This window comes from Perca fluviatilis, chromosome 1, assembly GCF_010015445.1.
Source record: "Perca fluviatilis chromosome 1, GENO_Pfluv_1.0, whole genome shotgun sequence".
NCBI lineage: Eukaryota > Metazoa > Chordata > Actinopteri > Perciformes > Percidae > Perca > Perca fluviatilis.
In genome coordinates this window covers 30,412,295-30,439,636 of record NC_053112.1, presented here as the reverse complement: position 1 = coordinate 30,439,636, position 27,342 = coordinate 30,412,295, and the positions used below count along the sequence as shown (strand labels likewise).

At 40.6% G+C, this 27,342-nt stretch overlaps 2 protein-coding genes across 2 annotated transcripts; both read left to right on the top strand.

Annotated features, from left to right (window-relative positions):
- Positions 1–581: 581 nt before the first annotated feature.
- On the top strand, positions 582–15,031 carry dnajb14 (DnaJ heat shock protein family (Hsp40) member B14). Its single transcript, XM_039813764.1, has 8 exons — positions 582–789; positions 6,180–6,345; positions 8,725–8,870; positions 11,129–11,341; positions 12,916–13,001; positions 13,179–13,288; positions 13,844–14,016; positions 14,110–15,031. Exons 1-8 carry the CDS (start codon positions 648–650, stop codon positions 14,232–14,234), a joined length of 1,161 nt encoding a protein of 386 aa, XP_039669698.1. The 5' UTR covers positions 582–647; the 3' UTR covers positions 14,235–15,031.
- A 583-nt stretch (positions 15,032–15,614) lies between these two features.
- On the top strand, positions 15,615–21,142 carry pla2g12a (phospholipase A2, group XIIA). Its single transcript, XM_039815243.1, has 4 exons — positions 15,615–16,016; positions 16,587–16,663; positions 17,712–17,877; positions 20,200–21,142. The coding sequence occupies exons 1-4, from the start codon at positions 15,803–15,805 to the stop codon at positions 20,316–20,318; spliced, it is 576 nt and encodes a 191-aa protein (XP_039671177.1). The 5' UTR covers positions 15,615–15,802; the 3' UTR covers positions 20,319–21,142.
- Positions 21,143–27,342: the final 6,200 nt, after the last annotated feature.

Sequence of the window (27,342 nt, the reverse complement as noted above, 5' to 3'; positions counted from 1 at the left end):
TTATATTATCCTAAATACAGCCTATGAATCAAACGATGTCCTATAATTAATGGTGGCACAACATGTAAGGCATTATGCAAGGTGTTTAGAGTACATTTGGTCACTGAACTCTTTGAGTGAAGGTGGTATAATATAAAATAATAATATAATATAATCAGGTGGTCATTGAGATTAAGATCTCATTTCCAAGAAAGACCTGGGAACAAGAAACATTCACAAGAACACAATCACCAGAACAGAAACACAACTATACAATAACAAGGACTTATGAACAAGAATCACAAGAAAACATCAGATTAAGCTTTAAAATCTCCAAGGGGGATGCAAGACTGTAGTTTGAGGAAGGTTTGCAGGGAATTCCAGTATCTGAAACCACTTCCGGCAACATTCCGTGCGTAAGGATTTAGTTGTAATGGAGCATTTTTACATTGTTGTACTGTACTGTACCTTAAGTAAAAGATCTGAGAATGCATCCACCAATTCCCAAATATGCCTATTTTTCCATTCATAACAAAACACAAATATAGTAACATATACTGTATAAATATATAACAAGAGGAAACATAGTAGGTTGGATTTTGCTGCCAGTGCTGGTGAGCAAGTGCTGACTGAGATGATCAGCTGACTCTGGCGGAGGAGGAAGAGGGATGAAGAAGATGGAAGGAAACAGAGACGAAGCAGAAAAATGTATTAATATAGCGACGAAATCCCTCGAAGCCGGAGATAAAGAGAAAGCGTTGAAGTTTCTCAACAAAGCAGAGAAGCTGTATCCAACTGACAGAGCCAAAGGTAACGTCAACGTTAGGTCCGCCTGACCCGGGCCGTGGCTGTAAATTATAAGTGTTAGCTAGTAGCGTTAGCTGACGTTTGAAAACAGCACTAGCTAGCGGTTTACGCTCACAGCAGGTTGCCTGTTGACTCTTGCAAAACACATATTTGTATAATTAGCTAGTTGACGTTAGTCAAGTTTAAGGTGTGGTTGTAAGACAAGAAATTAGGCAACACACATCCGAGTTAGCGTTAGCTACGTTAAGTTGTGGGCCTAGCATTATGTTCGCTAGCTAACTAACCTATAGCCAGCGCTTCCTTGTTGTGTGGACTTCTGTCATTTTGAGTAATCTGTGATGAGTGTTAGCCTGTACTTTGCCGCTATCAGTAAAGCATTGTAATGCTTCAGAATACCAACAGCTGACACAAGTTAGCTAGCTAACCGTGAAACGTCAATCCACGATCAAGCCTTCCTTTATTCAGAGGGCAATGCTAGCTGTCACTCATTGTAACGTTTTAAAAGCTAGCTGGACTCTAAAGCATTTTTTCTAGCTGTCATTTTATTTTCACTTCAAGTAATACACTTTGGCCTAGCTACGTTATTGATGCTGTAACTTAGCTAGTTTAAAGGCCGTGGATTTCAGGGAGGGCAGAACAGGCAGGTGGAGCCTGGAGAAGGATGGAGTCACGGCTCGGACTTCATGCTGGCCAGCCGACTGTCAATCCTTTAATTGAATAATTGACCCAGAGTATAGGCTAATCCGGGACATACAACTGTGTCTCTGTAAAATGACTGTAAACCGATAATAGTGGTGCTTTGGATTGTAGCTCTAAAAGGCTCTTTACAAGATTGTGAGTGTGTAATAGTGTAGATAAACTTGGTGTGTGTGTGTGTGTGTGTGTGTGTGTGTGTGTGTGTGTGTGTGTGTGTGTGTGTGTGTGTGTGTGTGTGTGTAAAGTGACAGTTCACAAGCTTCTCAAAGGAAGGTAATGGATAACTGGCTTTCCAAGACTGGACCTTGAAAAAATCTAAATGACAAATATATGGCCACCAATTTGCTGTTGAGAAAAAGCATGTTCCACTTATGAGTTTTCAGTTATTTGAGCAAATCATCAAGGATAATATGGCCAATATAAAAAGCCATTTTTTTCAAAAGAGAAGTTATAAAGAAAAGGTTTTAAACAATGTGCCAAAGAGGATGGGTTATACTGGGGGAGGAATTAAAATAAATACTGTAAATAGGAAAAATATAAAGTGTGTGTTTTAAGGGTAAGGGGACTGTGTGTTCATTGTCCTGGCAAGAGTTCACAATACTGATTGCTTTGGTGAAGTGTGTGTGTGTGTGTGTGTGTGTGTGTGTGTGTGTGTGTGTGTGTGTGTGTGTGTGTGTGTGTGTGTGTGTGTGTGTGTGTGTGTGTGTGTGTGTGTGTGTGTGTGTGTGTGTGTGTGTTAAATTCTCTATCTAGCAAACTTTCAACACACCTCAAGCTCTCCAACATAAATGCCTTATGTGTGTTTCTTTGTTGGTAGGAGTAATCATGGGGGGTTTCCTACTGACATAAGAGGACAACAATTTGCTTTTTATATTAAATGGTGAAAACAGGGAAACAGTATCTGAACATTCACCAGTTTCTTCAGTTTGGAGCCACTGCTGCTCAACACCTCTGGCACTACAAGTCTGTGAGTCTCTGAGAGGGTTTACTTGTGTACAGGTCTGGCATTGAGTAACCAGGGACTTAGATCCCTAGATGATGCAATTCAGGGCATCACTCATAAAAGGTTGACATAAGAATATGTCAACCCGGCAAAAACACAGGTCTTTCCGTTCATTTTGAATGCGGGTAGCGTGTTGAGGCTGCGGCGGGGTTTGCTGCAGGGGCGACGTGCAAAAAAGCTGTGGACTCTTAACAAAAAATACAGTGAACATGTTTTTGTCTTTCTCAACATGTTCAGTAGTCTAGAGTGCTATGGAAAAGACGGATTATGGTTGTGCAAAAGGGCAGTAGTTGTGTGCTTATTTTACACGTCAATGCATTAATAAAACATTTAAAAGCATTTGAGAGAGAGAGAGATGATTAGGCTACTCTACTGATGCTGTACTGTTTGACACTGACTTTGAGTATGTATTTTTGCATCACTGACTATATTTCCTACATGGATGGCAAACTTGAAAGTAAGACTACTGGATGGACACTGCAATTAAAATGTGTCGATAAATACGTAAATATTGAGTAAATACTTGAAAATCTTTCCACTGGAAGTAATCGTAGTACTTCATGTTTTTGTGTTGGAGCAAAGATGTGCAATATAGATTTGGTCAAACAAATTTAAGCAGTGTAACAAAGTTGTATTGAATGATGAATGACTGATATTGAAATCCAAACTCATATCAAATCTGAACAAGTGTGTGTTATATTACACACATCAGTGGTAATGTCAAATATTTTTTTGTATATCATCTTTAGTGACACCTTTTTAACTTTAAAGGGGTGATAGAATGCAAAACCGATTTTACCCTGTCATAGTTGAATGAGGACAGTTCGGTGGGTAAATAGGACATACATAGAAGCTCAAAATCCCATTGACACCCCTTTACTATGAAAATCTCATATTTTGAAACTGCCGCTGAAAACGGGCGAATCCCAACAAAGCTGGAAGTTGACGTCAACCTCCCAAAAACCGGAACCTTTGTCAGCCCATGGGTGTATTAAGAGAACAGTCACGCCCCAACATTTACATAGGCTACACAACTGACCTGAGATCAGGTAGTTTTCTGAATCTAGCTAGGTCACGCAGATCTCTGCTATTCCATTACAAAATTCACTTCTGAAACTTTTTATGCGTAGAAATCAACCATATAAAGCTCAAATATGGGCCGCTTTACGAAAATGGATGGCTAACTGCAGAATTTTCTCCGACTGTGTGTCGGAGTTTAGTGCCGGTGTTGGTGCTGCCTGGGTTGCTACATCGCCGCCTGACCGCAGTGTCAGCGAAGCTTGTTACGCCCGCAATCTTTTACCGCGGGCGAGCCCGTTAGGTTCGCAGTTAATCTTTAATGGGTATGGTGTTGAGTTATTTAAACAAACAATCGGGAAATAAACGCCTCTTGTCCGCGAGTCTCATTGATAGAGCGCGCGTGAGATGGAGTCCATCAATGAGAGCTAGCTAGCCTCCTCCTAACTCTGACATTCACAAAAATACATTCAATTGAAATCCGAAATCGGACAAGTGTTAGCTAAGCTTTGTAAGACCTTGAGGAACCTGTAATATTCATGCCGGGTAGGCAAATTCAAACTGTAAATATACTTTAGTTATGCGAAAGTGGTATTTCCCCATTGTAATGAATGGGACATGTAGCAAGCAGCTGCTCGGTCCTACAAAGACGCCTGCGTTCATAAAAATGCCTTAAAATCAAATCGGACACAACGGTTAGCTTTATAAGACATTGGGGAATGATGTTGTATAAGTGGCGTGAGAAATTCAAACTGTAAATATAATTAAGTTATGGCGACAGTGTAGCTAGCTAGCTGCGGTATTTCCCCATTGTAATGAATGGGACATATAGCAAGCAGCTGCTCGTCCTACAAAGGCGTACCAGCGTTCATAAAAATGCCTTAAAATCAAATCGGACACAACGGTTAGCTTTATAAGACATTGGGGAATGATGTTATATAAGTGGTATCGAAATTCAAACTGTAAATATAATTTAGTTATGGCAAAAGTGTAGCTAGCTAGCTGCGGTATTTCCCCATTGTAATGAATGGGACATATAGCAAGCAGCTGGTCGTCCTCTACAAAGACGTACCAGCGTTCATAAAAATGCCTTATAAATCAAATCGGACACAACGGTTAGCTTTATAAGACATTGGGGAATGATGTTATATAAGTGGCGTGCGAAATTCAAACTGTAAATATAATTTAGTTATGGCAAAAGTGTAGCTAGCTAGCTGCGGTATTTCCCCATTGTAATGAATGGGACATATAGCAAGCAGCTGGTTGTCCTACAAAGACGTACCAGCGTTCATAAAAATGCCTTAAAATCAAATCGGACAACGGTTTAGCTTTATAAGACATTGGGGAATGATGTTGTATAAGTGGCGTGCGAAATTCAAACTGTAAATATAATTAAGTTATGGCGACAGTGTAGCTAGCTAGCTGCGGTATTTCCCCATTGTAATGAATGGGACATATAGCAAGCAGCTGCTCGTCCTACCAAGACGCCTAGCGTTCATAAAAATGCCTTAAAATCAAATCGGACACAACGGTTAGCTTTATAAGACATTGGGGAATGATGTTATATAAGTGGCGGCGAGAAATTCAAACTGTAAATATAATTTAGTTATGGCAAAAGTGTAGCTAGCTAGCTGCGCGGTATTTCCCCATTGTAATGAATGGGACATATAGCAAGCAGCTGGTCGTCCTACAAAGAGGCTACAGCGTTCATAAAAATGCCTTAAAATCAAATCGGACACAACGGTTAGCTTTATAAGACATTGGGGAATGATGTTATATAAGTGGCGTGACGAAATTCAAACTGTAAATATATTTTAGTTATGGCGACAGTGTAGCTAGCTAGCTGCGGTATTTCCCCATTGTAATGAATGGGACATATAGCAAGCAGCTGCTCGTCCTACAAAGATGCCTCGCGTTCATAAAAATGCCTTAAAATCAAATCGGACACAACGGTTAGCTTTATAAGACATTGGGGAATGATGTTGTATAAGTGGCGTGACGAAATTCAAATAAAATTCCGTTAATATATTAGAGTTATGCCGGCAGCTGGCCGCGGAGCCCCGTAGTGCAGTATCCACAAAGGGTGACTTTGCGCTGGGTATGGAGCCCAGCAGGCTGCCGCTTTCTCGTCAGACTGTGTGGAGCTCCTAAAGTCCGACACGTCTTACCAAATTTGCAATTAGCCATCAATTTTTGTAAAACGGCCGATATTTCAGCTTTATATAGTTGATTTCTCGCTAAAAAGTCTCAGAAGTGAATTTGGTAATGAAACCTTGCAGTGTCTGGAATATGAGATTCTGTCGCTTCTCTAATGTATGTGTATTGGGGATTCGCTCAACCAATCAGCGCGCGTCTCTAATGTCTGCTTATGGCAAGTCGCTCAACCAATCAGCGCGCAGCTCATCTAAATATTCATGACCATACCATATTTGGAAGAAAAGCTCTTGTTACAAATAGGGCCAAAACACAGGGATGCATAAGGGCCAGTAAAATATCAACCAGGCCATTTTCAGCCCAACCAATGTTACATACCCCATTAGGAGACCATAAGGAACAGTGTGAAATACCCTATATAATCATTCTATCACCCCTTTAAAGAAGTTGTTAACAGCTTGGACACTTACATTATTCATTTAACTCATTGAATTCATCTTTAGCCTCTTCCTCTCTTTTTCAGCTTTGTTGGACGCGTTAACGAAGAATGGGAGCTCAGCAGGTAATGGCGCATATCGTAGGAGAGCAGCCGAAAGCACCGGTGCCCAGCCAGAAAAGGAAAGCCGAGAGTCTGGAGGAGGCGAGTCTTCTAAAGGCTTCACCAAAGAGCAGGTGGAAGGAGTGCAAAGGTGAGAATTTTAGGTTCACTAGGTCTTCCCTTTCATTCTGTATTTCTTTTCCCACTAAAAGGTACTGTAATCTGCCCCACTTCAGTTGCCTATTTTGGTGCTTTCATACGATTGGCCCTTAGCAGTACGGTTTCTATCATACTTTATTAGCCGTTTCATCTGTGGCTACAGGAGGACACTGTAGTCTCTGCAGTGTTGTGCAAACATAGCTAATTGTCATGGGAACCTCTTCAGCTTGGTGCTTTGCCCATGAGGGGATAAAGTGAGAGACATTTAGCATGTGTGAACTAGATACCAGGTAACAACTACATGCTCTAATTTTAGATCGCGAGACAGGACTACGGAGAGAGAGGTAGGAAGTCGGTGCATTTGATCCACAGATGTCCTCCTCCAATCAGATCCTAGAAAGTTGCAGATGGCAACTATAAACATGCTGCTCGTCATTACGCAATCCTACCACTGTATTGTACCTCAAACATCTCTACTCCATTGTGTTTTTATACTAAATCCTTTGGTTAAGCTTTAGTGGGTTAAAAATTGCATCATGTCTTCTAAGAAAAATAAGACCAGTTGTGTGCTATGTTTACATAAAAACTGTCTCATTTAAAGTGCTCATATTATGTTTATTGGCTTTTTCCCTTTCCTTTATTGTGTTATAGATCTTTTTTGTGCACGTTATAGGTTTACAAAGTGAAAAAGCCCAAAGTCCACCCCAAAGGGACTTTCCATCTCCAACAGAAAACACTGTTCACAAACTGCTCCAAACAGCTCTATTGTAGTCCAGCCTTTACTTCCGTGACGAACGTGAGTCACTTTATAACACGTTATAATGCTCGCCTAGCTGCTAGCATGGCACTCCTTCATGCTCTGCAACTGACAAGCTAGCAGTACTTACTGTACATGTGCGACTCCCAACAAAGATGGTACAAAGTAAGATGCCTCACTCTGTAGCTAAAACAGAGAGCTCAACACACAGGAAGAAAAGAGGAGCTGCAGCAATGTGCAGTACAACAAATATATGGTGTTTTCTGAAAATTAAACCACATAAACCTATTCTGGTACAACCTCTAAATACAATTATGAACCTGAAAGTGCGCATAATATGACCACTTTAACTTATGACCTCATTAGTAGTCCTACTCAAGTCATAATTCAGTGACGGGTACACTGGGTGATAACTTTATATTATGGACTTTTAGTTTATCGTGATGATGTTATTATATCATTAACGTTGTCTAAATCGATCAATCAGTCAGTCAATACATTTTTTTTTGTCAAATGAAATTGTACGAATTAGAATTCCATTGTAATGTTATCCCATCAGTTCCTTTTTATATGCATAATTCATCACAAAGCAGAATGTGAATCTGAATTAATGATTCCCAGCAAATTGTAATCAAAAACTAACAAAATGGCTTATTGTTTTTTTTTTTATAATTATTATTTGAAAAATACGGATATTCATTTTGTAACATTGATTTCCACCATATAGCCCAGCCCTAACGGTAGGGTTCCCCACAGCAAAACACCTCCGCAAAATTTCGGCCAGCGAAATTTTGCCTCGGGAAAACAACACGCAAGACCGCAACAGAACACCGGGTGCTAGCAGAGAGGGTTGAAGCTAGGTAGCATAGTCGGAACATGCTAGCGGTTGACCTGTCGGCTAGCATCTACAGTGGTCTATTTGGTGGTGTATTTGCCCTGTCTAAGTTCGTGTGACATATAATCAACAATCCGTGTTGATACAAGCGTCAATGTTCGCCAACAAAAATACGTAATCAAACAAATGCACAGGCAGCTAGGCCTGGCTAGATAGGCTTTACAATTAAATCCAATGTCCGAACATGCAATTCGTGTTGATACAAGTACCAATGTTTGTGTAGAAACATTTTAATCACATACAAATTTTCATGATACAGCTCTGATAACCTTCGCCATATTGGTCAGACTTGGTCAAACTCCCGCCTCCAAACACAAACACGCGGACCTGATTAGTTCTCGAGTGGTCCTCATTTGAATAAAGTTAAACTTTCGTCAACTTTGTTAAGCTTGCCTCGGCGATTCGCTCTCATCTCGCCCAATCAGGGCGAATATCGTCTCCATTCAACCTCAATGAGAGCGAAGCGAAATTTCGCTGTGTGGAACCCTACTGTAATGCCAGACTGGAATATGCATCACAGGCCAGTGTATGTTCCGATCTTTCCGTCCGTAATAATGTATACATGCTTGCTGTTCAGAATGGGACCGGGAAAGAGAATTTAACACTAAAGGTGAACTCAAGGAAAAAGAATATTTTCTCACCTGCCTTCCTGTTGGAGCGGTCAAAAATGATCCTCTGGATTGGGTTCAGCTGCTTCAGTCTCTGTCCCTGTCTTTCAGAATAAAGCGGTGTAAGGACTACTATGAAGTGCTGGGTGTCAGTAAAGAAGTCAACGAGGATGAGCTAAAGAAAGCCTACAGGAAACTAGCGCTCAAGTTCCATCCAGACAAAAATCAAGCACCTGGAGCCACTGAGGCCTTTAAAAGTAAATGATTGTTCTTTTCTGATCTATTCCAAGCTATTTGAAATGTAGCTTGCATGCTGTATGAAAAATACAATATGTAATGCAAACTTTGAATATATAAGCATTAGGGCTGCACGATTTATCTAATCGCGATGTCACGATTGCATAACCGCAAAAGATTTGCAATTTCCACTAAGTAAACAAAAAGGCTGTGCGTGGACACTCTAGTCTCTGTGTGCACTGCAGTCTCCACGTTGCTACACCCTTTACTGTACCCACAGTATCAACAACAGATGAAGTGTTAAGAAGCTTGTTGTTTTATTGTTCACTTTTAACTCACTTCACGTCGTCTTTGCTATCTCTTTTTCTTCTTGTTTTCCCCCTCACACAGCCTCTCTGACACCGCTCCCTCTCCCTCCTTGCTTGACCAGTCCCTCACTGACGTCGCTCACTTAACGCACCTGCCATTCTCACTCTCATTCACGCTCCCATCGTAACAACGTCCACAAAAGATACGACCAGTGTCGTGTATGGTCACGTGAGCGTCACAAGTGTAGAGGCTTTCAGAGCATGCAGACTTTAAGAAGAGGTTTTACAAAGTAGGGCTGGACGATTATCGAAAATGTATCGACATCGAAATTCTGAAACTGTTATCGACGTATTTTTCCCATGACGATGATTTCGATAATTTATTTCTGTTGATAGGCCTACTTTCTCCTTAAAAAACATTCTACCGCGTCTGCAGGGTCCGAAATGAAAGGTGCAGTAGGTAAACCTTATAAAACTAACTTTCTGTCATATTTGCTGAGAAGCAGGTAATAAAAAATAAAATAAAACTCCTGTAGTGTGTGATTTGCAAAAATCCACAGCTCTGTTCAGATGCACCAATCAGGACCAGGGAGGGTGTCAATCACTGCTCATGCACACACATTCATAGGAGACCGTTTTGGGCTTTAGCAGAAAGGGGGGAGGGACTGAGGAGTTTTTGATGTTCACATTTTTTGGCTAAGTCCTGGATCTTCACAGTCCAGATCTTCACAGTCAGTCGCCAAATGCGGGGGCGGGCCGACACGCACACACACAAACACTGGCGCACACACCAGACACCAGCCACTACCTTCTGTTTACTGATAGCTTGCGTTTAACTCAGGCTAATTAATTGGCTAGTAAGTGGCGATTTTTGGCAGCCAGCCTTTCAAAAGAAAGCACAATGAAATTCTATGTAACCGAAGTTTTACCGTTGACCGGTAAGCAGGAAACGGAGTCTCAGTTCACCCGTCCGGGGGGAGGCTCTGACACACTTCTGCACCCTGTGTCTGCGGACAGCTGTAGGCTTTTACAGTGTTGATGTTCTGTGCGTTGTCGGACACATGCAGCCACTTTCCTGAAACTGCTTGCGGGACTGACACAAGTCCACAGCGGCGTGTATGTCCGAGCCAGTCTCAGCCTGCCGGTTGTCAGCCTGGCGTACTCTCGGGACAGCCAATTTAACTCGCCGGTCCTCATCAATATAGTTTCATGTGTCACGTAGCTCTCCACAAGCAGAAAAAAAGAGGAGCTAAAACGCAACTTGCTGGTTCAAAGTTAGGACTAACAAGTTAATTGGCAGTTAAGAAATATATTGTGTAGCCTATTTACATTTTTTATCGTGCAAAAGACATTTTTTTAAACTTTATACAAAAAAACGCAGTATCCCTCATCGAATCAGAATTTTTTTTTTTATTATTTATTGTTCATGTATAGTTATCGAGGTGAAATGTGCAATTAATCGTGATTTTGATTTTAGGTCATATCGTGCAGCCCTAGTACAAAGTATATTTTGTAACTTAATCACTAGTTATTATATCACGTTCATCTTAAATGTCAGTTTATAAGGGCATACAAAAAGTTATTTTAATATGAATTTGTTTGTTCTTATTTATTCTATTTATTTTATTTGTACAGTTGAGCAAAGCAAAAATGCCTATTTTTTATTAAGTTATTTAAAAAAAGTATTGCACATTTTTTGTTGATGTATTTATGCTCGTTTAACTTTGTATGTTTCTAAATGTTAGTATTTTGTGCATTATCCTTGATAATCAAGCAAGTAGACTCATGATACCGTTACATCGCAATCGCACTATTGTCAATCGCAATATGATTATTTTTTTTTTTCTTTCTCCAAATCGTGCAGCCCTTCTAAGCATTGTACTTAAACACCTACAACGAAAAACAGCATGAAATGATATATGTCCATAACTCTTTCCCCTCTTTGATCCATCAACTGTGTCCTCCTTCAGAGATTGGTAATGCATACGCAGTGCTGAGCAACCCAGACAAAAGACGGCAGTATGACCTGACAGGAGGAGAGGAGCCGAGCAGCACGGGTCACTCCCACGGAGGAGGAGGAGGAGGAGGAGGAGGAGGAGGCTTTGACTTCCACAGGGGCTTCGAAGCCGACATCACTCCTGAGGACCTCTTCAACATGTTCTTTGGAGGTGGCTTCCCCTCCTGTAAGTGAGCACATAAAGTTCATTCACTGAAATGTGATTTGTGTTTTTATCCAAATATATTGATTTTATTTATTTAGTCTTGTAATGTCACATGTTACCGCTTTAGTAGTCAACTAATGATCCTGTCTTTTAATTTAGATGGCGTGTTTAAGTGAGAATTGTAACCATGTTATCTTGGTGTTTTGGTAAATGGTGACCGGTAGGCCTGTCACGATAGTCAATTAATCGCACGATAAAAAAAATGAGCTCGATAATTTCCATTTGCATCCTTGTTTGTTTTCCTCGTCTCTCTCTACCAAAGAGACTGGAGGACCACTCTCGGTTCCTTAGCGTAACGAGGAGTGAACCCTCTTGTCAGTCGCATGGTCTTTGTGTGGGCGGGACTCCAGGCGGAGAGAGAGAGAGACAGACAGAAAACGCTAGTTGAGAGTTGGAGCAGGGTTTCCCGCAGCACTTTGCAGTTAAGGTGGCGTCAAAAAAAAGAAAAGTATATGAGCGATATCAACCGTGTTACTCGGCGTCCCGTTTTCTCCCTTTCATTCCAAACCACACAGCTGACAACCTGTAGGTGGAGGCAGTGGTCTCGCAAGCGGTTTCAAGAAAGTGGCTGCATGTGTCCGACAATGCACAGAACATTAACCGGTACAAGCCGTGTGTGTGTGTGTGTGTGTGTGTGTGTGTGTGTGTGTGTGTGTGTGTGTGTGTGTGTGTGTGTGTGTGTGTGTGTGTGTGTGTGTGTGTGTGTGTGTGTGTGTGTGTGTGTGTGTGTGTGTGTGTGTGTGTGTGTGTGTGTGTGTGTGTGTGTGTGTGGCTCTGACCTGCAGAGGAGCAGAAGCCGCACCTTCGCCAAAATGAAGACTGAAAAACAGAACTATTTCGGTACAAACATTTATTCGCCATGTGGCAGATAGCCATATAGATTGATTTAATTTATTAATTATATATTATTTAATATTTAGTGTTAAATAATTGTAAAATGCCTGGGAGAACATGCGTGTCACAAACGGCAATTCCACAACTGTACATCAGCGTGAAAGACGACATACTAAAGGAGATCAAAGACATTGTGGATAACCAATAAGGAAACTCCAAGGCACTCTCTTTTAGAAAAATACTAAGCCTTTATTTATGGCTTGGTCATCATAAATCTTAAAGTACTCCGACGCGTTTCGGCATACAAGCCTTCGTCAGGGAGTCAATGGTCATATTGTGGATATTTAAAATGTCTTCCAGTTCCAGTGTTAAATATTCTTTAGAAATAAAAGTGTATTGATCTTTGAAAAGGTGTACCTGCGTTATTATGCCATTATCATTATATTAGATGCAAATGGTCTCTCAACGACAATATTATCGTTTATCGCATTAATTTCTGGGACAATTTATCGTCCAGCAAAATTTGTTATCGTGACAGGCCTAGTGACCGGTGCACCCTTTTTCTTTTCCCCGGCCCTAAAAATTGCCCACCTTGACTACATTTTCGACATAATGTATGATGACATGAATACTGATCTTTGAGAGTAGGTGTAACTGGTGAAATTTGTATCTGACCTCAGTCATAATATTTTTGTCTCCAGCAAGTACACACACCTTCACCAACAGCAGAACGAGCTATAGCAATCAGACGGATTCCCGACAAGAGAGAACGGAAGAAAGGGGAGATGTACGTACATGGCTTCACATTTTGTGTCTTATATTTAAAAACAATTTACAATTTAATTTGAACATGTACATTATAATTTAAATTGCTGTGCAGCTTTAGAAACGACATGCTTTGACTGTACATTATCATAGTGTGTTGTTGAAAATGAAGTACTGATTGTGCTGTGTTTGCCTCCAGGGTGGTTTCTCAATGTTTATCCAGCTGATGCCCATCGTGGTCCTGATTTTAGTGTCAATACTGAGCCAGATGATGGTGTCCCCTCCCCCCTACAGCCTCTACTCTAGACCGTACGTTCCTTGACGATTTGCTTAAATAACTGAAAACTGATAAGTGGAATTTACTTTTCTTAACAGCAAATTGGTGGCCATATGTTTGCTATTGAGTTTTTTTGAGGTCTAGTTTTGGAAAGCCAGTTATCTATTACCTTCCTGTGGGGATCTTGGGAACTGTTATTGCCACTTTACACACACACACACACACACACACACACACACACACACACACACACACACACACACACAGAGTGTCACTCTGTTTTTCATCACCGAGGCAAACTTTCTTCTTGCTTGCAATTGTAGGTAGGTCATCACAACTTTGCCAAATACACTTCAAATCTGTAGAAGTGATTACAACATGTAATGTTATGATTGATTACTTGTCAACGAGGCTGTTTTGACAACTAGAAAGTATCCATTTACATAAGTACTATGAAATGTTGGCACAAAGAACTTTTCCTGGTGTCTCAGTAAAAACTGAGTCTATAAAACAATTTCAGGATTTAAGTGATGTGGGGGATTACTAAAGTTGACAGCAACAACTTGTACTCCTTTAATCTCTTCCAGGTCCACGGGTCAGACCATAAAACGGCAGACAGATAACCTGAAAGTCGACTACTACGTCTCTAGAGATTTCAAGTCGGAGTTTAGGGGCTCGGCGATGCAGCAGATTGAGAAAAATGTGGAGGACGACTACGTATCTAATGTGAGAAATAACTGTTGGAAGGAGAAGCAGACAAGTGAGTAACCATGGTTATGATACACCCTCCAAACTAGTTTCTGCCTTTTTCCTTATTTATAACTTGCATTGTTTTTCTGTTTTTCTCATCCAGAAACAGACCTGCTGTATGCTGCTAAGGTATACAGGGATGACCGAATGCGCAAAAAGGCAGAACTTATGACCATGGATAACTGCAGGGAGCTGGACAGACTAAATAGTCTATTCAGAGGAGGATGAGTTGGGCTCTTTAGATCATGTAAATGTATATGAATAGATGTGTATGTTCATGTTTTTTTAAGGAAGAGTCTTTACACTAGAAGCAAAAACTTAATGAAATAAATTAGCTCTATTGTAGATGTTTAAAAATGTCCCTCTCCTTATATCCCCCCCCCCGGCCAACCTCCTCACTCCAGCCTGACCCCAGGAACCGCCTTGTTACATCTTAATGAACAAATCTACATACGCTGTAGAAAGCCACAGACCTTTTCTTTTTTTTTTTTTTTTTTACTCCGCTTTTCTTGTATTTTCCTGAAAACAAGATGGACAAGGACACTTGATTGTAAAGGCATGTGCTTTGAGTAGTGAGAACCCAAACAAATCACTGTCTTAAGATCAACACACCGCTTTTGGCATCATCTGCTTGACACAAATATAAGATGAGAGACTTTGTAGGTTTGTTTGGAGGGGCTGTCCTCCAGCCACGTCTATTTTGTGAAGAACACCGGAAGAAAAGAAAACAACACAAGGCTTCTTCTAGCTTCCTACTTACCTCCGAGTGTGGTTGAAGATCAATGGATCATAAAGAGATGCCTGTGATTTTGCTACTAGAGAACATTTTATGTCGTCATCTTCAAAAATGTGAAGTTGGTTGGGACTAAACATGGAAGGCCAATGAAGCTGTTCTTCTTAAATGGTTGTACATTTTCATTTTTGAATGTTTGAAGTTTATGCAGTTATTTAAGAAACTATAGAAGAAACTAACATTTTCTTCGATGCTCGCCTAATCATTTAAATAAAGTTAAATTATTACCGTAGCCTGGATGTATTTTTGTCTGTGATTCAGATATGAAAGGGTCAATTATTAGTGAATACACTATGCACCATTGGTAGAAGAATTACTCAGATTCTCTACTGACGTAAAAGTAGAAACACCATAAGATATTAGAGCTTGACTCCCTGAAATGTATGCAGGGACCCCTTCACATTACATCTACACAGAGCATAATGTGGACCCCTCGTATACAGATAGCCTATGGGCTCCTTTAATGGAATGGAACATTAGCTCTGTGACTTCCCGGTTACATTTTAATTTCAGCAGTACGTGTGTGTGTATGTGTATATATATATTTAGAAAGTTTAAAAAAAATGTTATCTGCATGCATGTTTGCTGCATGCTGTACTGTTTGTCTTGTACTGTAGGTGAGCTTTGGAGTGATGTTGAATAACATCGCTTGGTGTTCTGACTTACAAGAAGGCCATGGGGTTTCTAACTGCTAAAATACATTGAACTACCGCTGAAATTAATATTTCAAATATCACCACTTGTTTTATTTGACTGACGTGACGTTTTGACTTGTGACGACACCATCTTCATTGGTTTATCAGCAGCCACGTGACAGCGTCAAACCCGGAAACGACATCACCACAGCTGCGACAGTTATGTCAATGGCGACAGGTAGTGACATGAAAACAACCAGAAGTTTAACTTGAGATGCCATCAAGACAACATTTTGGGGAATTAATCACCCTTAATTAAACTAATTATCCGGGAAACGCTGGTTTCGCTCTCCGACGTTAAGTGGACGATGCACTACCACAGCTGTGTTTTTCTGTTGGGTTTGTATTCTTTTGGATGTCTCCAATGTGTGTCTGCATGCAAACAAGAGCCGAAGACTCCAGACTGGAGGATGACTCTGAAAACTATCCGTAACGGAATACATAAGATTGACACGTACCTGAATGTAGCACTGGACTTGTTTGGTGGCGATGACGGGCTGTGCCATTATAAGTGTAGTGATGGTAAGATACTTTTTTCTTTCTTCTTTCTTAAAGGTGCAATATGTAATATATTTACTGTATTAAATCCAACAATGACCACAATATGTCATCAAATATTAAGGTAACATGCTAAGCTGAAATACTATGTTTTCTGACAACAATGCAAAAGCCAGTATTTTCTCCTTTTGAAATTTCCGTTCCGTGACTGAATGTCTGTCTGTTTGATTTGTCAACCACATGTGTAACTTATAACATTAATAGTGGCTGTGTTTCATTTATGAGGGCTCTTGTGTGGTACATGCTGGCTTACTGCCCACCCATAGGGCATACCTAAACATCAAGGATATTATTCATACGTGCTTTTCCTTGCTATGTCAAGTTAAAATAAAAGAATTATTAACAAATAGTGGGAGACAAACTTAATGAATGTTGAGTTTATGCAAGACTTGGGAGCCACAAGGTATACATTATCGCCCCTTGGGCTGCACAGTAAGCCATTCAATATTGTGTACTTATGTGGCTATCTCTAACAGCAAGATAATGGACTGTGGCAGAACAAGAAACCTCTTCACCTTTGCTCCTCTCTCACAGGTTACAAGCCGGTACAACGTCCTGGATACAAGCACCCACCACCCAACGGATGTGGCTCGCCGCTGTTTGGATTTCAGGTACCCTGTGTGACAGTGTTTGGAGGGTGAAGATTTCTTACATATATTATAGTTATTTTTGTTTTGTTTTACTCTGGTCATGCGGATATATAAGTATCTATCGACATGTTAGCTGATAAGTAACAAGAAATTGCAGTACAGACACAATTTACTAACAGTGTCAAAATTCCATTGACCTAAGAGTATTGTAATAGGATGGGGTCCTTTCTCATACTCTTAAAGTGTGTGCTGAAATGCAAGGTGCTTCTCTATATATTGTCTTTGTCTCTGTCTTAGTCCAAGATTCCGGTTAAGTGGAAAACATCAAGTGTGCCTATGTCCCAAAAGCCAAATACTAGGGCACTTAAGGACCTCATACCTATTGCTCTCACTACTTCACATATTATGAAATGACCTGCTCCAATTTTCATTAAGGATGATGCCCTCCTTCACCTGTAACATATGATCTACAGCCATGTGGAGTTATCCGGTACATACGTCAGAATAATGTTCTTTGACATCTCTAGTGCTTTTAACACAATACAGCCACATATTTTAGCTATGCTCCTTAACTGTAACCTGAATAGTTTCACATTCGCATCATCGCATGCATCTTGGATTACCTCACATGTAGACACCATAACCACCAACACAGGAGTGCCACAGGGTACGGTTTTTATCTCTGTTCTTATTCACATTGTACACCTTTGACTGCAGGTATAGCAACAAATTATGGCACTTGCAAAACGTCTGTGAAAACCCTGCCCTGGTTTCTACATTTCAAATGACGACATTTCAGCTTACCAAGAGGATGTGCACTGATTTGTCAGATGGAAGCCTACCTGATTCTTAATGTAGGTCAAATTTTAGGAGCTTATTCTGGATTTAGAAAGAAAATAGCAATGAATTATGCCATGTGTCATTGCTAAAACCTTTTTTCTTCAGATTTTACTAACCAATCACTGAACCATTATCACATCTTTTGAATTAAAGGGAAATGCGTGTCTCCCACAGGCGGTTTCATTACAGTTTACATTATAAAGAGTGATAAATCTGTTTTTTTCCCCAGTTTGACATAGGCATCCCGTCCATGACCAAATGTTGTAACCAGCATGACCGCTGCTATGACACCTGCGGCCGTGAGAAGCACGAGTGCGATGATCAGTTCCAGGACTGTCTCGAGACCATCTGTAGGAATGTGCAAAGGACTCTGGGATTGGCCCAGAGTGTCCAAGGTAAGAGGCTGAGTGAATTGCTGGGTCTCATGTCGCTCAAATTGCATCCCCGACTCCTCCACTTGCCTCCCGTCTTATTCCCTCCCACCGAGGAGGCACGAGGGAGACGCTTAAAAATCATGGTAGGAAAGAGGCAACGAGCAAATGTGTTATAGAGGGATGAGACGTCCTTTCCTCTGAAGTGTCCTTCAGCTGCACGGCTTACGGGAAGGCTGCTCTCGTGTATCCTCACCTATAGCTCCTCGATGATCCCTCCTCTGGGCAGAAATATAGAGCTTTGAGACGGCCTTCACCGAGGAGGGACAGAACAACTTCCGGTTCAGACGAGGACTGAGGAGCTATCAAATAAGGGACATGAGATGCAGCTAATGTGTTCAAATTAGATGCAGTATGCAGCAAAAAAGTATTAGAATCTAGGGATTTATCTCCATGTATTTGGAATGCTAAAATATTACCAAAAAATTTATAAAAAAATAAACTGTCAATAAGAAATCAGTTATCCTGCCAGAAAAAGTCCTGGTGCAAGTCAAATTATAAACAAAAAAACTTGGATTACATTGTGGGTCTAATAAAGTATAATCATCACTAACAGGTGACCAATAACGGGAAGATCAGAAACATTTTTGACATGTCACAGTAGGAAAAGCACAGGTGTAAATATAATAATAATAATAATAATAATAATAATAATATTGGCTGAATTCCAATTAGCTGCTTCTGGTTCTGGGTGCATGGCAGGTACATCCCATGTCCCTTATTTGAGAGCTCCTCGACTCCTCGGCTGAGCCGGAAGTTGTTCTGTCCCTCCCCGGTGAAGGCCGTCTCAAAGCTCTTATTTCTGCCCGAGGAGGGGATCACCGAGGAGGGGATCACCGAGGAGGGGATCACCGAGGAGCTATAGGCGAGGATACACGAGAGCAGCCTTCCCGGATGCCGTGCAGCTGAAGGAGTTGCTAACTCTGCTCATACAGCTGACCAATTAATGTGACGCTTCAGAGGAAAGGACGTCTCATCCCTCTAAAACGCATTCCCTCGTTGCCTCTCTCCTCCCGTGATTTCCTCCTGTCTCTCCTGTGCCTCCTCGGTGGAAGGGACTAAGACGCGAGGAAGGGGAGGCAAGCGGAGGAGTCGAGGAGGCAATTTAAGTGACGTGTGAAGCACCTCCTGTCACACTCACTGCCATGGCTTACAGAGACACTTGAATAGAACACAGCCATTGTTAATGAGAGACACCTGGTTTAGCTGCATGCTGCTGGATGATGCACAGATAACCCTGTTCCATTGTTAATGTTATTATAAACACCGGTGTTTTTCCTACCATGTCATGTCAAAATGCCTAACGTGAAAGAAGCCTATATTTTGTACTGTAGCCCCCTTTGATTTCTGCACTTCAGTGTTGGCACTCGGTCAGCACAGCCAGTTTTTGAACACCATCTGTATATATAATGCTGTATATTTACAATTAGTGTTCCACAGTAGTATACGGTATGATCTAATGTAGGACAGGTACGCCTGAGAATGCAATCTTTTCGCACAAATGTAAGGAAAGAAGCTATGCTTCGATATTTAAGAGTCAAATCAAACCTGTCTTGCCACCTGGCTCTCTATGCTAATGTGATTGTAGATATTGCGGTGTGTAATTTTAAATTTTATTCTTAAAGGTCCCATGGCATGAAAATTTCACTTTATGAGTTTTTTTTTTAACATTAATATGAGTTCCCCCAGCCTGCCTATGGTCCCCCAGTGGCTAGAAATGGCGATAGGTGCAAACCGAGCCATGGGTATCCTGCTCTGCCTTTGAGAAAATGAAAGCTCAGATGGGCCGATCTGGAATCTACCTCCCCTTTCTCTGCTTTGCCCGCCCAGAGAATTTGGCCCACCCATGAGAAAGAGAGAGACATCATGGCTTTTAAACGAGCAAAGTGGCAGTTGGTCAAGACCACACCCCCACCATCCACCTTGCCCCCCCCCCTCTCTCCTCCTCAATAGCTAAAGACACAGAAATGGCACATACTAAGGAAAGCTCATTGTGGGGCTGGCTCTAGTGGCTGTAAGTAGGGGACCACTAAGGTCTATATAAAAGCATCCAAAGAGTACTATGTCATGGGACCTTTTTAAAACAAAAGTAAATTCTGAATGTTACTTTATTCTACAATAAAATCTGCATTTATCAAAAATGTATACTGTATTTAAATGCACACAAATGTTTTTGACTCTCTTACAGTAACGTGTTGGCAGGCAACTGTTTCAAACCAGCTGACCTTGCCCCTGTTGCGTATCGGCTCATGTTCAACCTCTTGTTCTTTCTTTCTCTCCTGGCAGCTTGTGAGTCAGCAGTCACTCTGCTGTTTGACGCCGTTATGCACTTGGGATGTAAGCCATACCTGGACAGCCAGAGGCAGTCTTGTGTGTGTCAGTATGAAGTGAAGAGGGAACTGTGACACCGCCACAGGAGCAAGGCTGTAGACTGATTCAGAAGCACAACACCGACAGAAGGATGCCAGCAATAAACTTTTCTCTCCGACTTGTAGATTTTCTCAAAGACAGAGCTGCACTGACTTGTGTCCATCACCTCCCTTTATTGGAGTTTTGAAATGTAGACATACAGTATATTAGACAAAGTGAATGTGAAAATACCTAGTGGACAGTTAATATCTTTCCTATGCAGTTAATTTTTTATATTTTGTTAATACTGTGTGATGTGTTTGTCCTGTGATGGACTGGAAAACAGGGTGTTCAGGGTTTCCCAGGCTGTTGGATGCTTGGGTAGCACTTTATTTTATGGGTTTGTAAATTCCTAATAATTCCCTAAGAAGTTTCGTGGTAATGATTATGGGTAAAACAAAGACAATGTAAATGGAGCTGTTCTCTCTGGAAACCAGCCACAGCTTTTAAACTCAGCACAACAAACTAAACTGACTAAGATCTTTTTTATTTTTTTTATTTTTCCTGTAATTACAACCACATTTATATAGTTCTTTCCAGGAAACCTTCAATAAATTATTAGGAAAAAATGGACCGTAAAATAAAACATTACCTCCCATAACCCTATTAGGAACATGTGATGAATAAGTAAGACAATGGCTGTTTCTACAGCATATTAAACAATTGTGGTTTTACCTTTTTTAAATTTGTAAAGTAATTGTAAAATATCACATGACAGGGAATGCAACTTTTGCACTCCACTGATGCCAACGTAATGACACGGTGGAGAAAACCTGTGTTAAACTGTCATAAAAATAAAGAAACATGCTTTTATTGATCATTCTGTGTATCAGTTATCCTATACACTTTTATAGAAACCGTAAAAGTTTATAGTTTCTTGTAAGCAGCATCCAGAGTGGAGTCTAGGGACCTCTGTGGGTCTGTGACTCAGCTCCCGTTGATCCCTCATCTAAAAGAAGACACAGCTTTTCTATCATTTATTTGAAGTTGATGAATAAAAAGCTCACTGAAGAAAGTCTGGATTAGATGTTGCCAACGTAATCTTTGGCTGAACTAACCCTAGTCTCTGTTATTGTTCATGATTGATCATATCCCTGTACTTGAATATTTTATGAGTGTTTTGAGAGTTTTTAATGAGCTATTCGCAGACCCAATGAATCGGCCAAGAAGAAGCTGCAGCACCTTGCCTGGAACAGACCTGGGAGCGAAGTCGCAGATGAGCGACTCGTGGCCAGGCCTTGACCCATGGGGCCCACCTCCCACAGGAATAGGCATTTGGGTCAGGTGCATTTTTTTTCTAGGTCCCTGCTTCTGCCTCCAGCAACATCCTTGAGAGGGGCTGGTGTGGGGATACTCACTTGCCCCCGACTGAGCACCTCTGTTTTGGAGATCTCTGAAGATCAAGAGGGTCAACACTATACGAGTTGCTAAGAGGAAGGTTGACTTTTGTTTGTGCCAATGCACTGAAGAGCAGATCAGAGTATCCACTCTTTGTGGAGTCTCTGAGTGGGGTGCTCCAAAGGATAGCCTACCCCCTAGGTACAAATACTGCTTGAGGACTCACATGGGCAAGGATGGAGAAACCTGGAGCGGTGTGATTAGGATGAAATGGCCTGCCTGATCTAAAACTGAATGGTGCTTGGTTTGTTATTGGACTTTTGTCCGTTTGTCATGGATTGGCCATAATAAACACCATGTTTGAGCAGCTAGGGGCAGGGGGTGATTTAAAAATATAGGCTACATTGGTACCAGAACACTTCAGGCCAAAAATTTTATCGACTTTGTGGTGATATCATCAGATCTGAGGGCCTGCGACCATATGTTTTGGACAACCAGGTTACAGAGGAACAAAGCTGTCAACTGATCACCACCTGGTGAGTTAGATCACGTGGCAGGGGAGACTAGCCTACTGGACGGACCGAGAATACTTGGGGACAGAGCCCCGTAAACCCAAATGTTTAGTGAGGATGATCTAGGAATGTCTGGCTGGGGCCCAGCTGTCTCTAGAGTCTTATAACTCCCTGAGGTCACCTTAGGGAAAATGGCATCTTTGTGAGTTGTGGTCAAAAGGTAGTTGGTGTCTGTCGTGGCAGCAACCCCGGAGGACGAACTCAATGTATGACGCTGATATTAATATATAAAAATATCACAGACTTGTATGACGTAGAATCTGGTTAATCATCAGTCACGTCACGTGACCGCATCTAATTATCCACACAACTGCGGCAGGTAGGGCGTTACCTGCTAGGTATTGAAATAAAAAAAAGTGATCTTTGAGATGCCATCAAGACAACATTTTCAGGAATAAATCAGCCTTAATTTAATTTAACTTATCCGGGAAACACTGGTTTCTGTGAATGTAGCACTGGAATTGTTTGGTGGCGATTACGGGCTGTGTCATTATAGGTGTAGTGATGTAAGATACTTCTTTATTTCTACTGTTTCAAAGTAAACAATTGATTTGTCAAACACGTGTAACTTTTACCATTAATTGTGGCTGTATTGTACATGCTGGCTTACTGGGGGTCGTCCCTATGTTCCCAGGGTCCTATAGCCTAAGTCTCCTGATATAAGCTAAAACTGTAAGAGATTGGAAGAAAATACAAAAAAGATATCTGTCCAGCCACTGTGGATATATCAATGTCTAGAAGAAATTTTAGGGAATAGGTTTTAACATCAGTAGGCTAGCTGTAGGTGGGTGATTTGGACATATTGACCTAGAGAAAACATACATTGAACATTTGATTTAGGAAAATTGCTGAAAACACTAAACCATTTGAAAGGTCTTCTTAATGAGCCATGATAAGAGGATATTAAACTGGGGATAGGACCCTGGGAACATATAGATATGCTCCCCTTACAGACACACCTAAACATCAAGGGTAGTATTCTCTTACCTGTGCTTTTTTCCTTGCTATGTCAAGTTGAAATTGACTTGAATGAATGTTGAGTTTATGCAAGACTTGGGAGCCAGTAGATGTCAATTATTTAATTTTTTGCTTGAGCAGCTCAGTAAGCCATTCAAATGTGTACGTACTGATGTGGCTATCTCTAACAGCAAGATACGTAACTGCAGCTGAACAAGAAACCTCTTCATGTTTGCTCCTCTCTTACAGGTTACAAGCCGAACCTCGTCCCGAATACAAGCCCCCAGCAACCAACGGATGTGACTCCCCGCTTTTTCAATTACAGGTCTGACAGAGTTTGGGAGGATGGAGGTTTTTTTTACATGTCTGGGACAAGCAAACTTTATTTAGGCCAAGTAGTTTATTGCAGATATAGCCTATCGGCATATATGTTGGCTGATAAGTAATAAGAAATTACAGTGTCACCATTCCATAGAGCCATTTTTCAAGATGTACCACTGAGTGCATATGTTGGGTGATGACCGAATTTGAAGGGATCCCAATCAAAAATGTTCATTTATGTTATGCGTTAACATAAAAAAAAATATTGGCCAATACCTTCTCCTTTCATTTTAAAAACATTTAATTTACATAGTATTCATATTTTGTATTGTAAAATGTATTTTCTGTTTGTGATTAATCTTGTAGTACTTTTTTATTCTTACTGTCTATTGTTATGCACCAAGATACCAAGGCAAATTCCTTGTATGTAAAAACCTACATAGCAACAAATCTGATTCTGATATATTGTTACCAGATTTTATAACTCTCCAATATTAAAATTGGGCATTGGGCTAAAAAAATCCAGTTCAACAGTCGGGCTTCTGTAGAAAGAAAATTATTAAACAATACTAAATGCTACACAAATAACATCCTTAATTTTGTCATTTGTTTTTTGCACATTTGAACAGCAATGGTTCTCTTTTGAGATTCAGTTTTATTTTATTTACAGTATTATTCAAAATGAATGTACATGGACCAGTGTATTGTTTGCTTTGTCATTGCTGAAACTTTATATTTCAGATTTTACTAACTACTTAATGAACCATTATCCCATCTGTGGGGAAATGTCTCTAACAGGCGGTACCATTTGAATGTCACTCCAAAATAAATTATAAAGAGTGACAAGCCTTTTTTTCCCCCCAGTTTGACATAGGCCTTCCTCTCATGACAGAATGTTGTAACCAACATGGCCGCTGCTATGACACCTGCGGCCGTGAGAAGCACGCCTGCGATGAGCAGTTCCAGGACTGTCTCAAGTCCCTCTGCACGAATGTGCAAAAGACTCTGGGATTGGGACTCTGGGGACTGTTTGGCAGTGAAACTGAGAGGCTTTGCACAAAGGGCAAGTAGATTGTATCCATCAGTTCACTTCCATTCACAGTTTTACAAGTTTTAATTTAAAAAAATAAAAAGTGTGGCATTTTAGGCCTTTATTATTGACAGGGATAGTTTAAAGGGGAGAGAGAGGGTGAATGACATGCAGCAAAGGGCCGCAGGTTGGAACCGAGCCTCGATATATGGGCACATGCTCTACCAGGTGAGTTTTTAGTTTTATCTATTTTTAAAATTAATAGAATTGAGATGTATCTGTATGTGTTTGAAATGCTAAAATATGAAAAAAATATATTAAAAAAACTGTCAATAGTCAATAATCCAAGCAGAAAAATCTTAGTGCAAATCAAAATATAAACATACAATTGCACTTTTTTTCTTCTTGTGATACTGTCACACTGTCATGGCTTACTGGGACACTTTAATAGAACAGAGCTAATGTTATTAGTAACACTGGTTCCACAACACACTATAATCTTAAATGCACCTAAGAATTTAAAAAGTGGCAAATCTTTAGCACAAAGTTTAGGAAGGAAGCTATCTGCTTCAGTGGTAAACATTTGTAAATAAACAAAATATAATGTACATCTTATAAAATGAACAAATCCATTTCTGCTGTAGTTCAAGGATAAATAGGAAAGTTACAGGACGTACTTGTGTTTGTGAAGCACAGTATGTCCAGCAGAGGGCAAGATGGAGCTAATTTTTGAACACCATAAATCTGGATACTGTAAAAAGCCTAATTGACAGTTATTCTTCAATATTGACTCACATCGAGCTTGTCCGGTCAGTCATAAATGAAATTAGTATATATAGAGTATGGAGTCTAATCAAACTTGTCTTGCCACCTGGCTCTCTATGCTGGTGTGATTGTGCACTGTAAGAAAAGAAAATCCGTAGGAAAACGGATAATGTCCTGGCAGAAAATTACCAGTACATTTACCGTTAAATTTACGGACGTTTCTGTTAATCCAAATAGGAAAATTCGGTATATTTACAGTGTATGCTCTGTACCTTGACGGATGTTTCCGTTGATCCAAATATGGAAAATTCTGTATATTTACATATGCTCTGTACCTTTGACGGATGTTTCCTTTGGGTAGAAAAGGTGATCAGGATTTTCCTTGAAGAATTTTGTGATGCCAGAGATAAACTGTACTGGATCTTCACCTGGTTGAATCTCTATTCCTTTTGAGCAAAGGAAGTCTTTGATGCTCTTTCCTTTTTTTGACAATTCCTCTGCCATCTTTGTTTGCACTGGAAAGCCAAGGAGGGTACGTGTGTGATCAAACAGGTGAACAGCTTCAAAAAGGAAGGGCCACCCTTCCAAAACTGTGTTTAAAGTGCATCCTTGGTTGATAGTTGCACTCTGGATGCAATATGTTTCAGCCATCAATTTTCGAACACATGACAACTCCTGAAGATGATGGGTTTTGAAAGTACTTTTCAATTAATCTCGTTTCGATTCCAGTTGTGCTGCACCCTCAATAGCAGGTTGCCACGCCACACATCCATAGCGATCTGAATGTGTGGACTTTTGCCTCATTGCATCCTCTGCTGGCCTCTTTACTGAACTGACCGTGAATGGTCTGAACATTTTCAACTCGGTTTTCTAGCTGTATAAAGAGAGCATCATATCCTGTTCCAATGACTTTAGTTCCATTGAACTCTCTGTCTTGGAAAGAGCAGATCTTCTTGGCAACCTCCCACAGCTTTGCTCTTCCAGGCCTTCCATGCTCTTTACTGAGTACATCATCAATGACTATATGAACCAGCTCTATTCTCTCTTTAGGCTTTGGGCTTTTCTTTTCACTTAAAGCAAGCATAAGGTTTGGGGACATTTTGTGCCATGGTACAGCATATGCCTCCTGGGATGGGGAATACTCCATGGGACCAGGTGTAGGAGGTGGTGTTTGGGGTAGATTGAAATTTTGTGGCAGAGGTTTTGAAGCAGGGCCAAGTGACCCTAGGAAAAACATAAATCAGTAACACTTCACTTGAAGGTATCTACATAAGAGTGACATGACACTGTCATGACACATGAAACCTAACCCTAACTCTAAAAACCGAATGACATTTAATGAGAGAATCGTTATGTCATAAACGTTTATGACTTGTTTATAATGGTTCATAATGGACAGTGTCATGTCACTCTTATGTAGATACCTTGTGTCACAGCTGCTGCTGCTGCTGCTGCCTTGACCATTGCAGGATTTGTGACACAGTATTCAGTTTAAGTTGACCCCTCGCCAGGCAGAAGTAGATAGGATGTTTTTCTAAAATATATTATATAATATAGCAATAATATAACTTTATTTTAATTTTAAGGTTTGGTAGACAGCCCTGGGGACAGAGTGCAGGGACAGAAGCAAAGTGATGAAATGCTGAGGATGGAGACAACAAAAACAGTAAAAGAAGTCCTATAAATACATCAGTTTAACTGTATGTGTATTTTAAATATTTTCAGTGTTTTATCAGGTTGTAAAGCAGCCGATTTTGCATAGTTGTGCTTATGTGTAAGAATACAGGAGTTCTGCAGTTTGTTCTGAAAGAAACAGCTGTTTTACAATCAGGTGTTGCTGAAAGCATTCCAAATATAGTGTGCAATTAAACTAGTGTATTTGTTTTGAGGTGAGACTTTAATAGGAGCTAAAATAATTTTTTTTGTTGCCGTGTGTCCTGCAGTGTATTGTCCTGCATCTGTTCCTGGACTGCGCTCTACTCAAGGAAACTGGGAGAGTGCAGCTAATACACTGACTAGGCATACATACCGCACACA

Excerpts from the sequence above, each read along its gene's own strand:
- dnajb14 (XM_039813764.1), top strand. The coding sequence starts at position 648 with ATGAAGAAGATGGAAGGAAACAGAGACGAAGCAGAAAAATGTATTAAT. Across the intron at positions 8,871-11,128 it reads AGCCACTGAGGCCTTTAAAA|AGATTGGTAATGCATACGCA; the intron begins GTAAATGATTGT and ends GTCCTCCTTCAG. Across the intron at positions 11,342-12,915 it reads TGGAGGTGGCTTCCCCTCCT|CAAGTACACACACCTTCACC; the intron begins GTAAGTGAGCAC and ends TTTTGTCTCCAG.
- pla2g12a (XM_039815243.1), top strand. The coding sequence starts at position 15,803 with ATGCACTACCACAGCTGTGTTTTTCTGTTGGGTTTGTATTCTTTTGGA. Across the intron at positions 16,017-16,586 it reads CCATTATAAGTGTAGTGATG|GTTACAAGCCGGTACAACGT; the intron begins GTAAGATACTTT and ends CCTCTCTCACAG. Across the intron at positions 16,664-17,711 it reads CGCCGCTGTTTGGATTTCAG|TTTGACATAGGCATCCCGTC; the intron begins GTACCCTGTGTG and ends TTTTTTCCCCAG.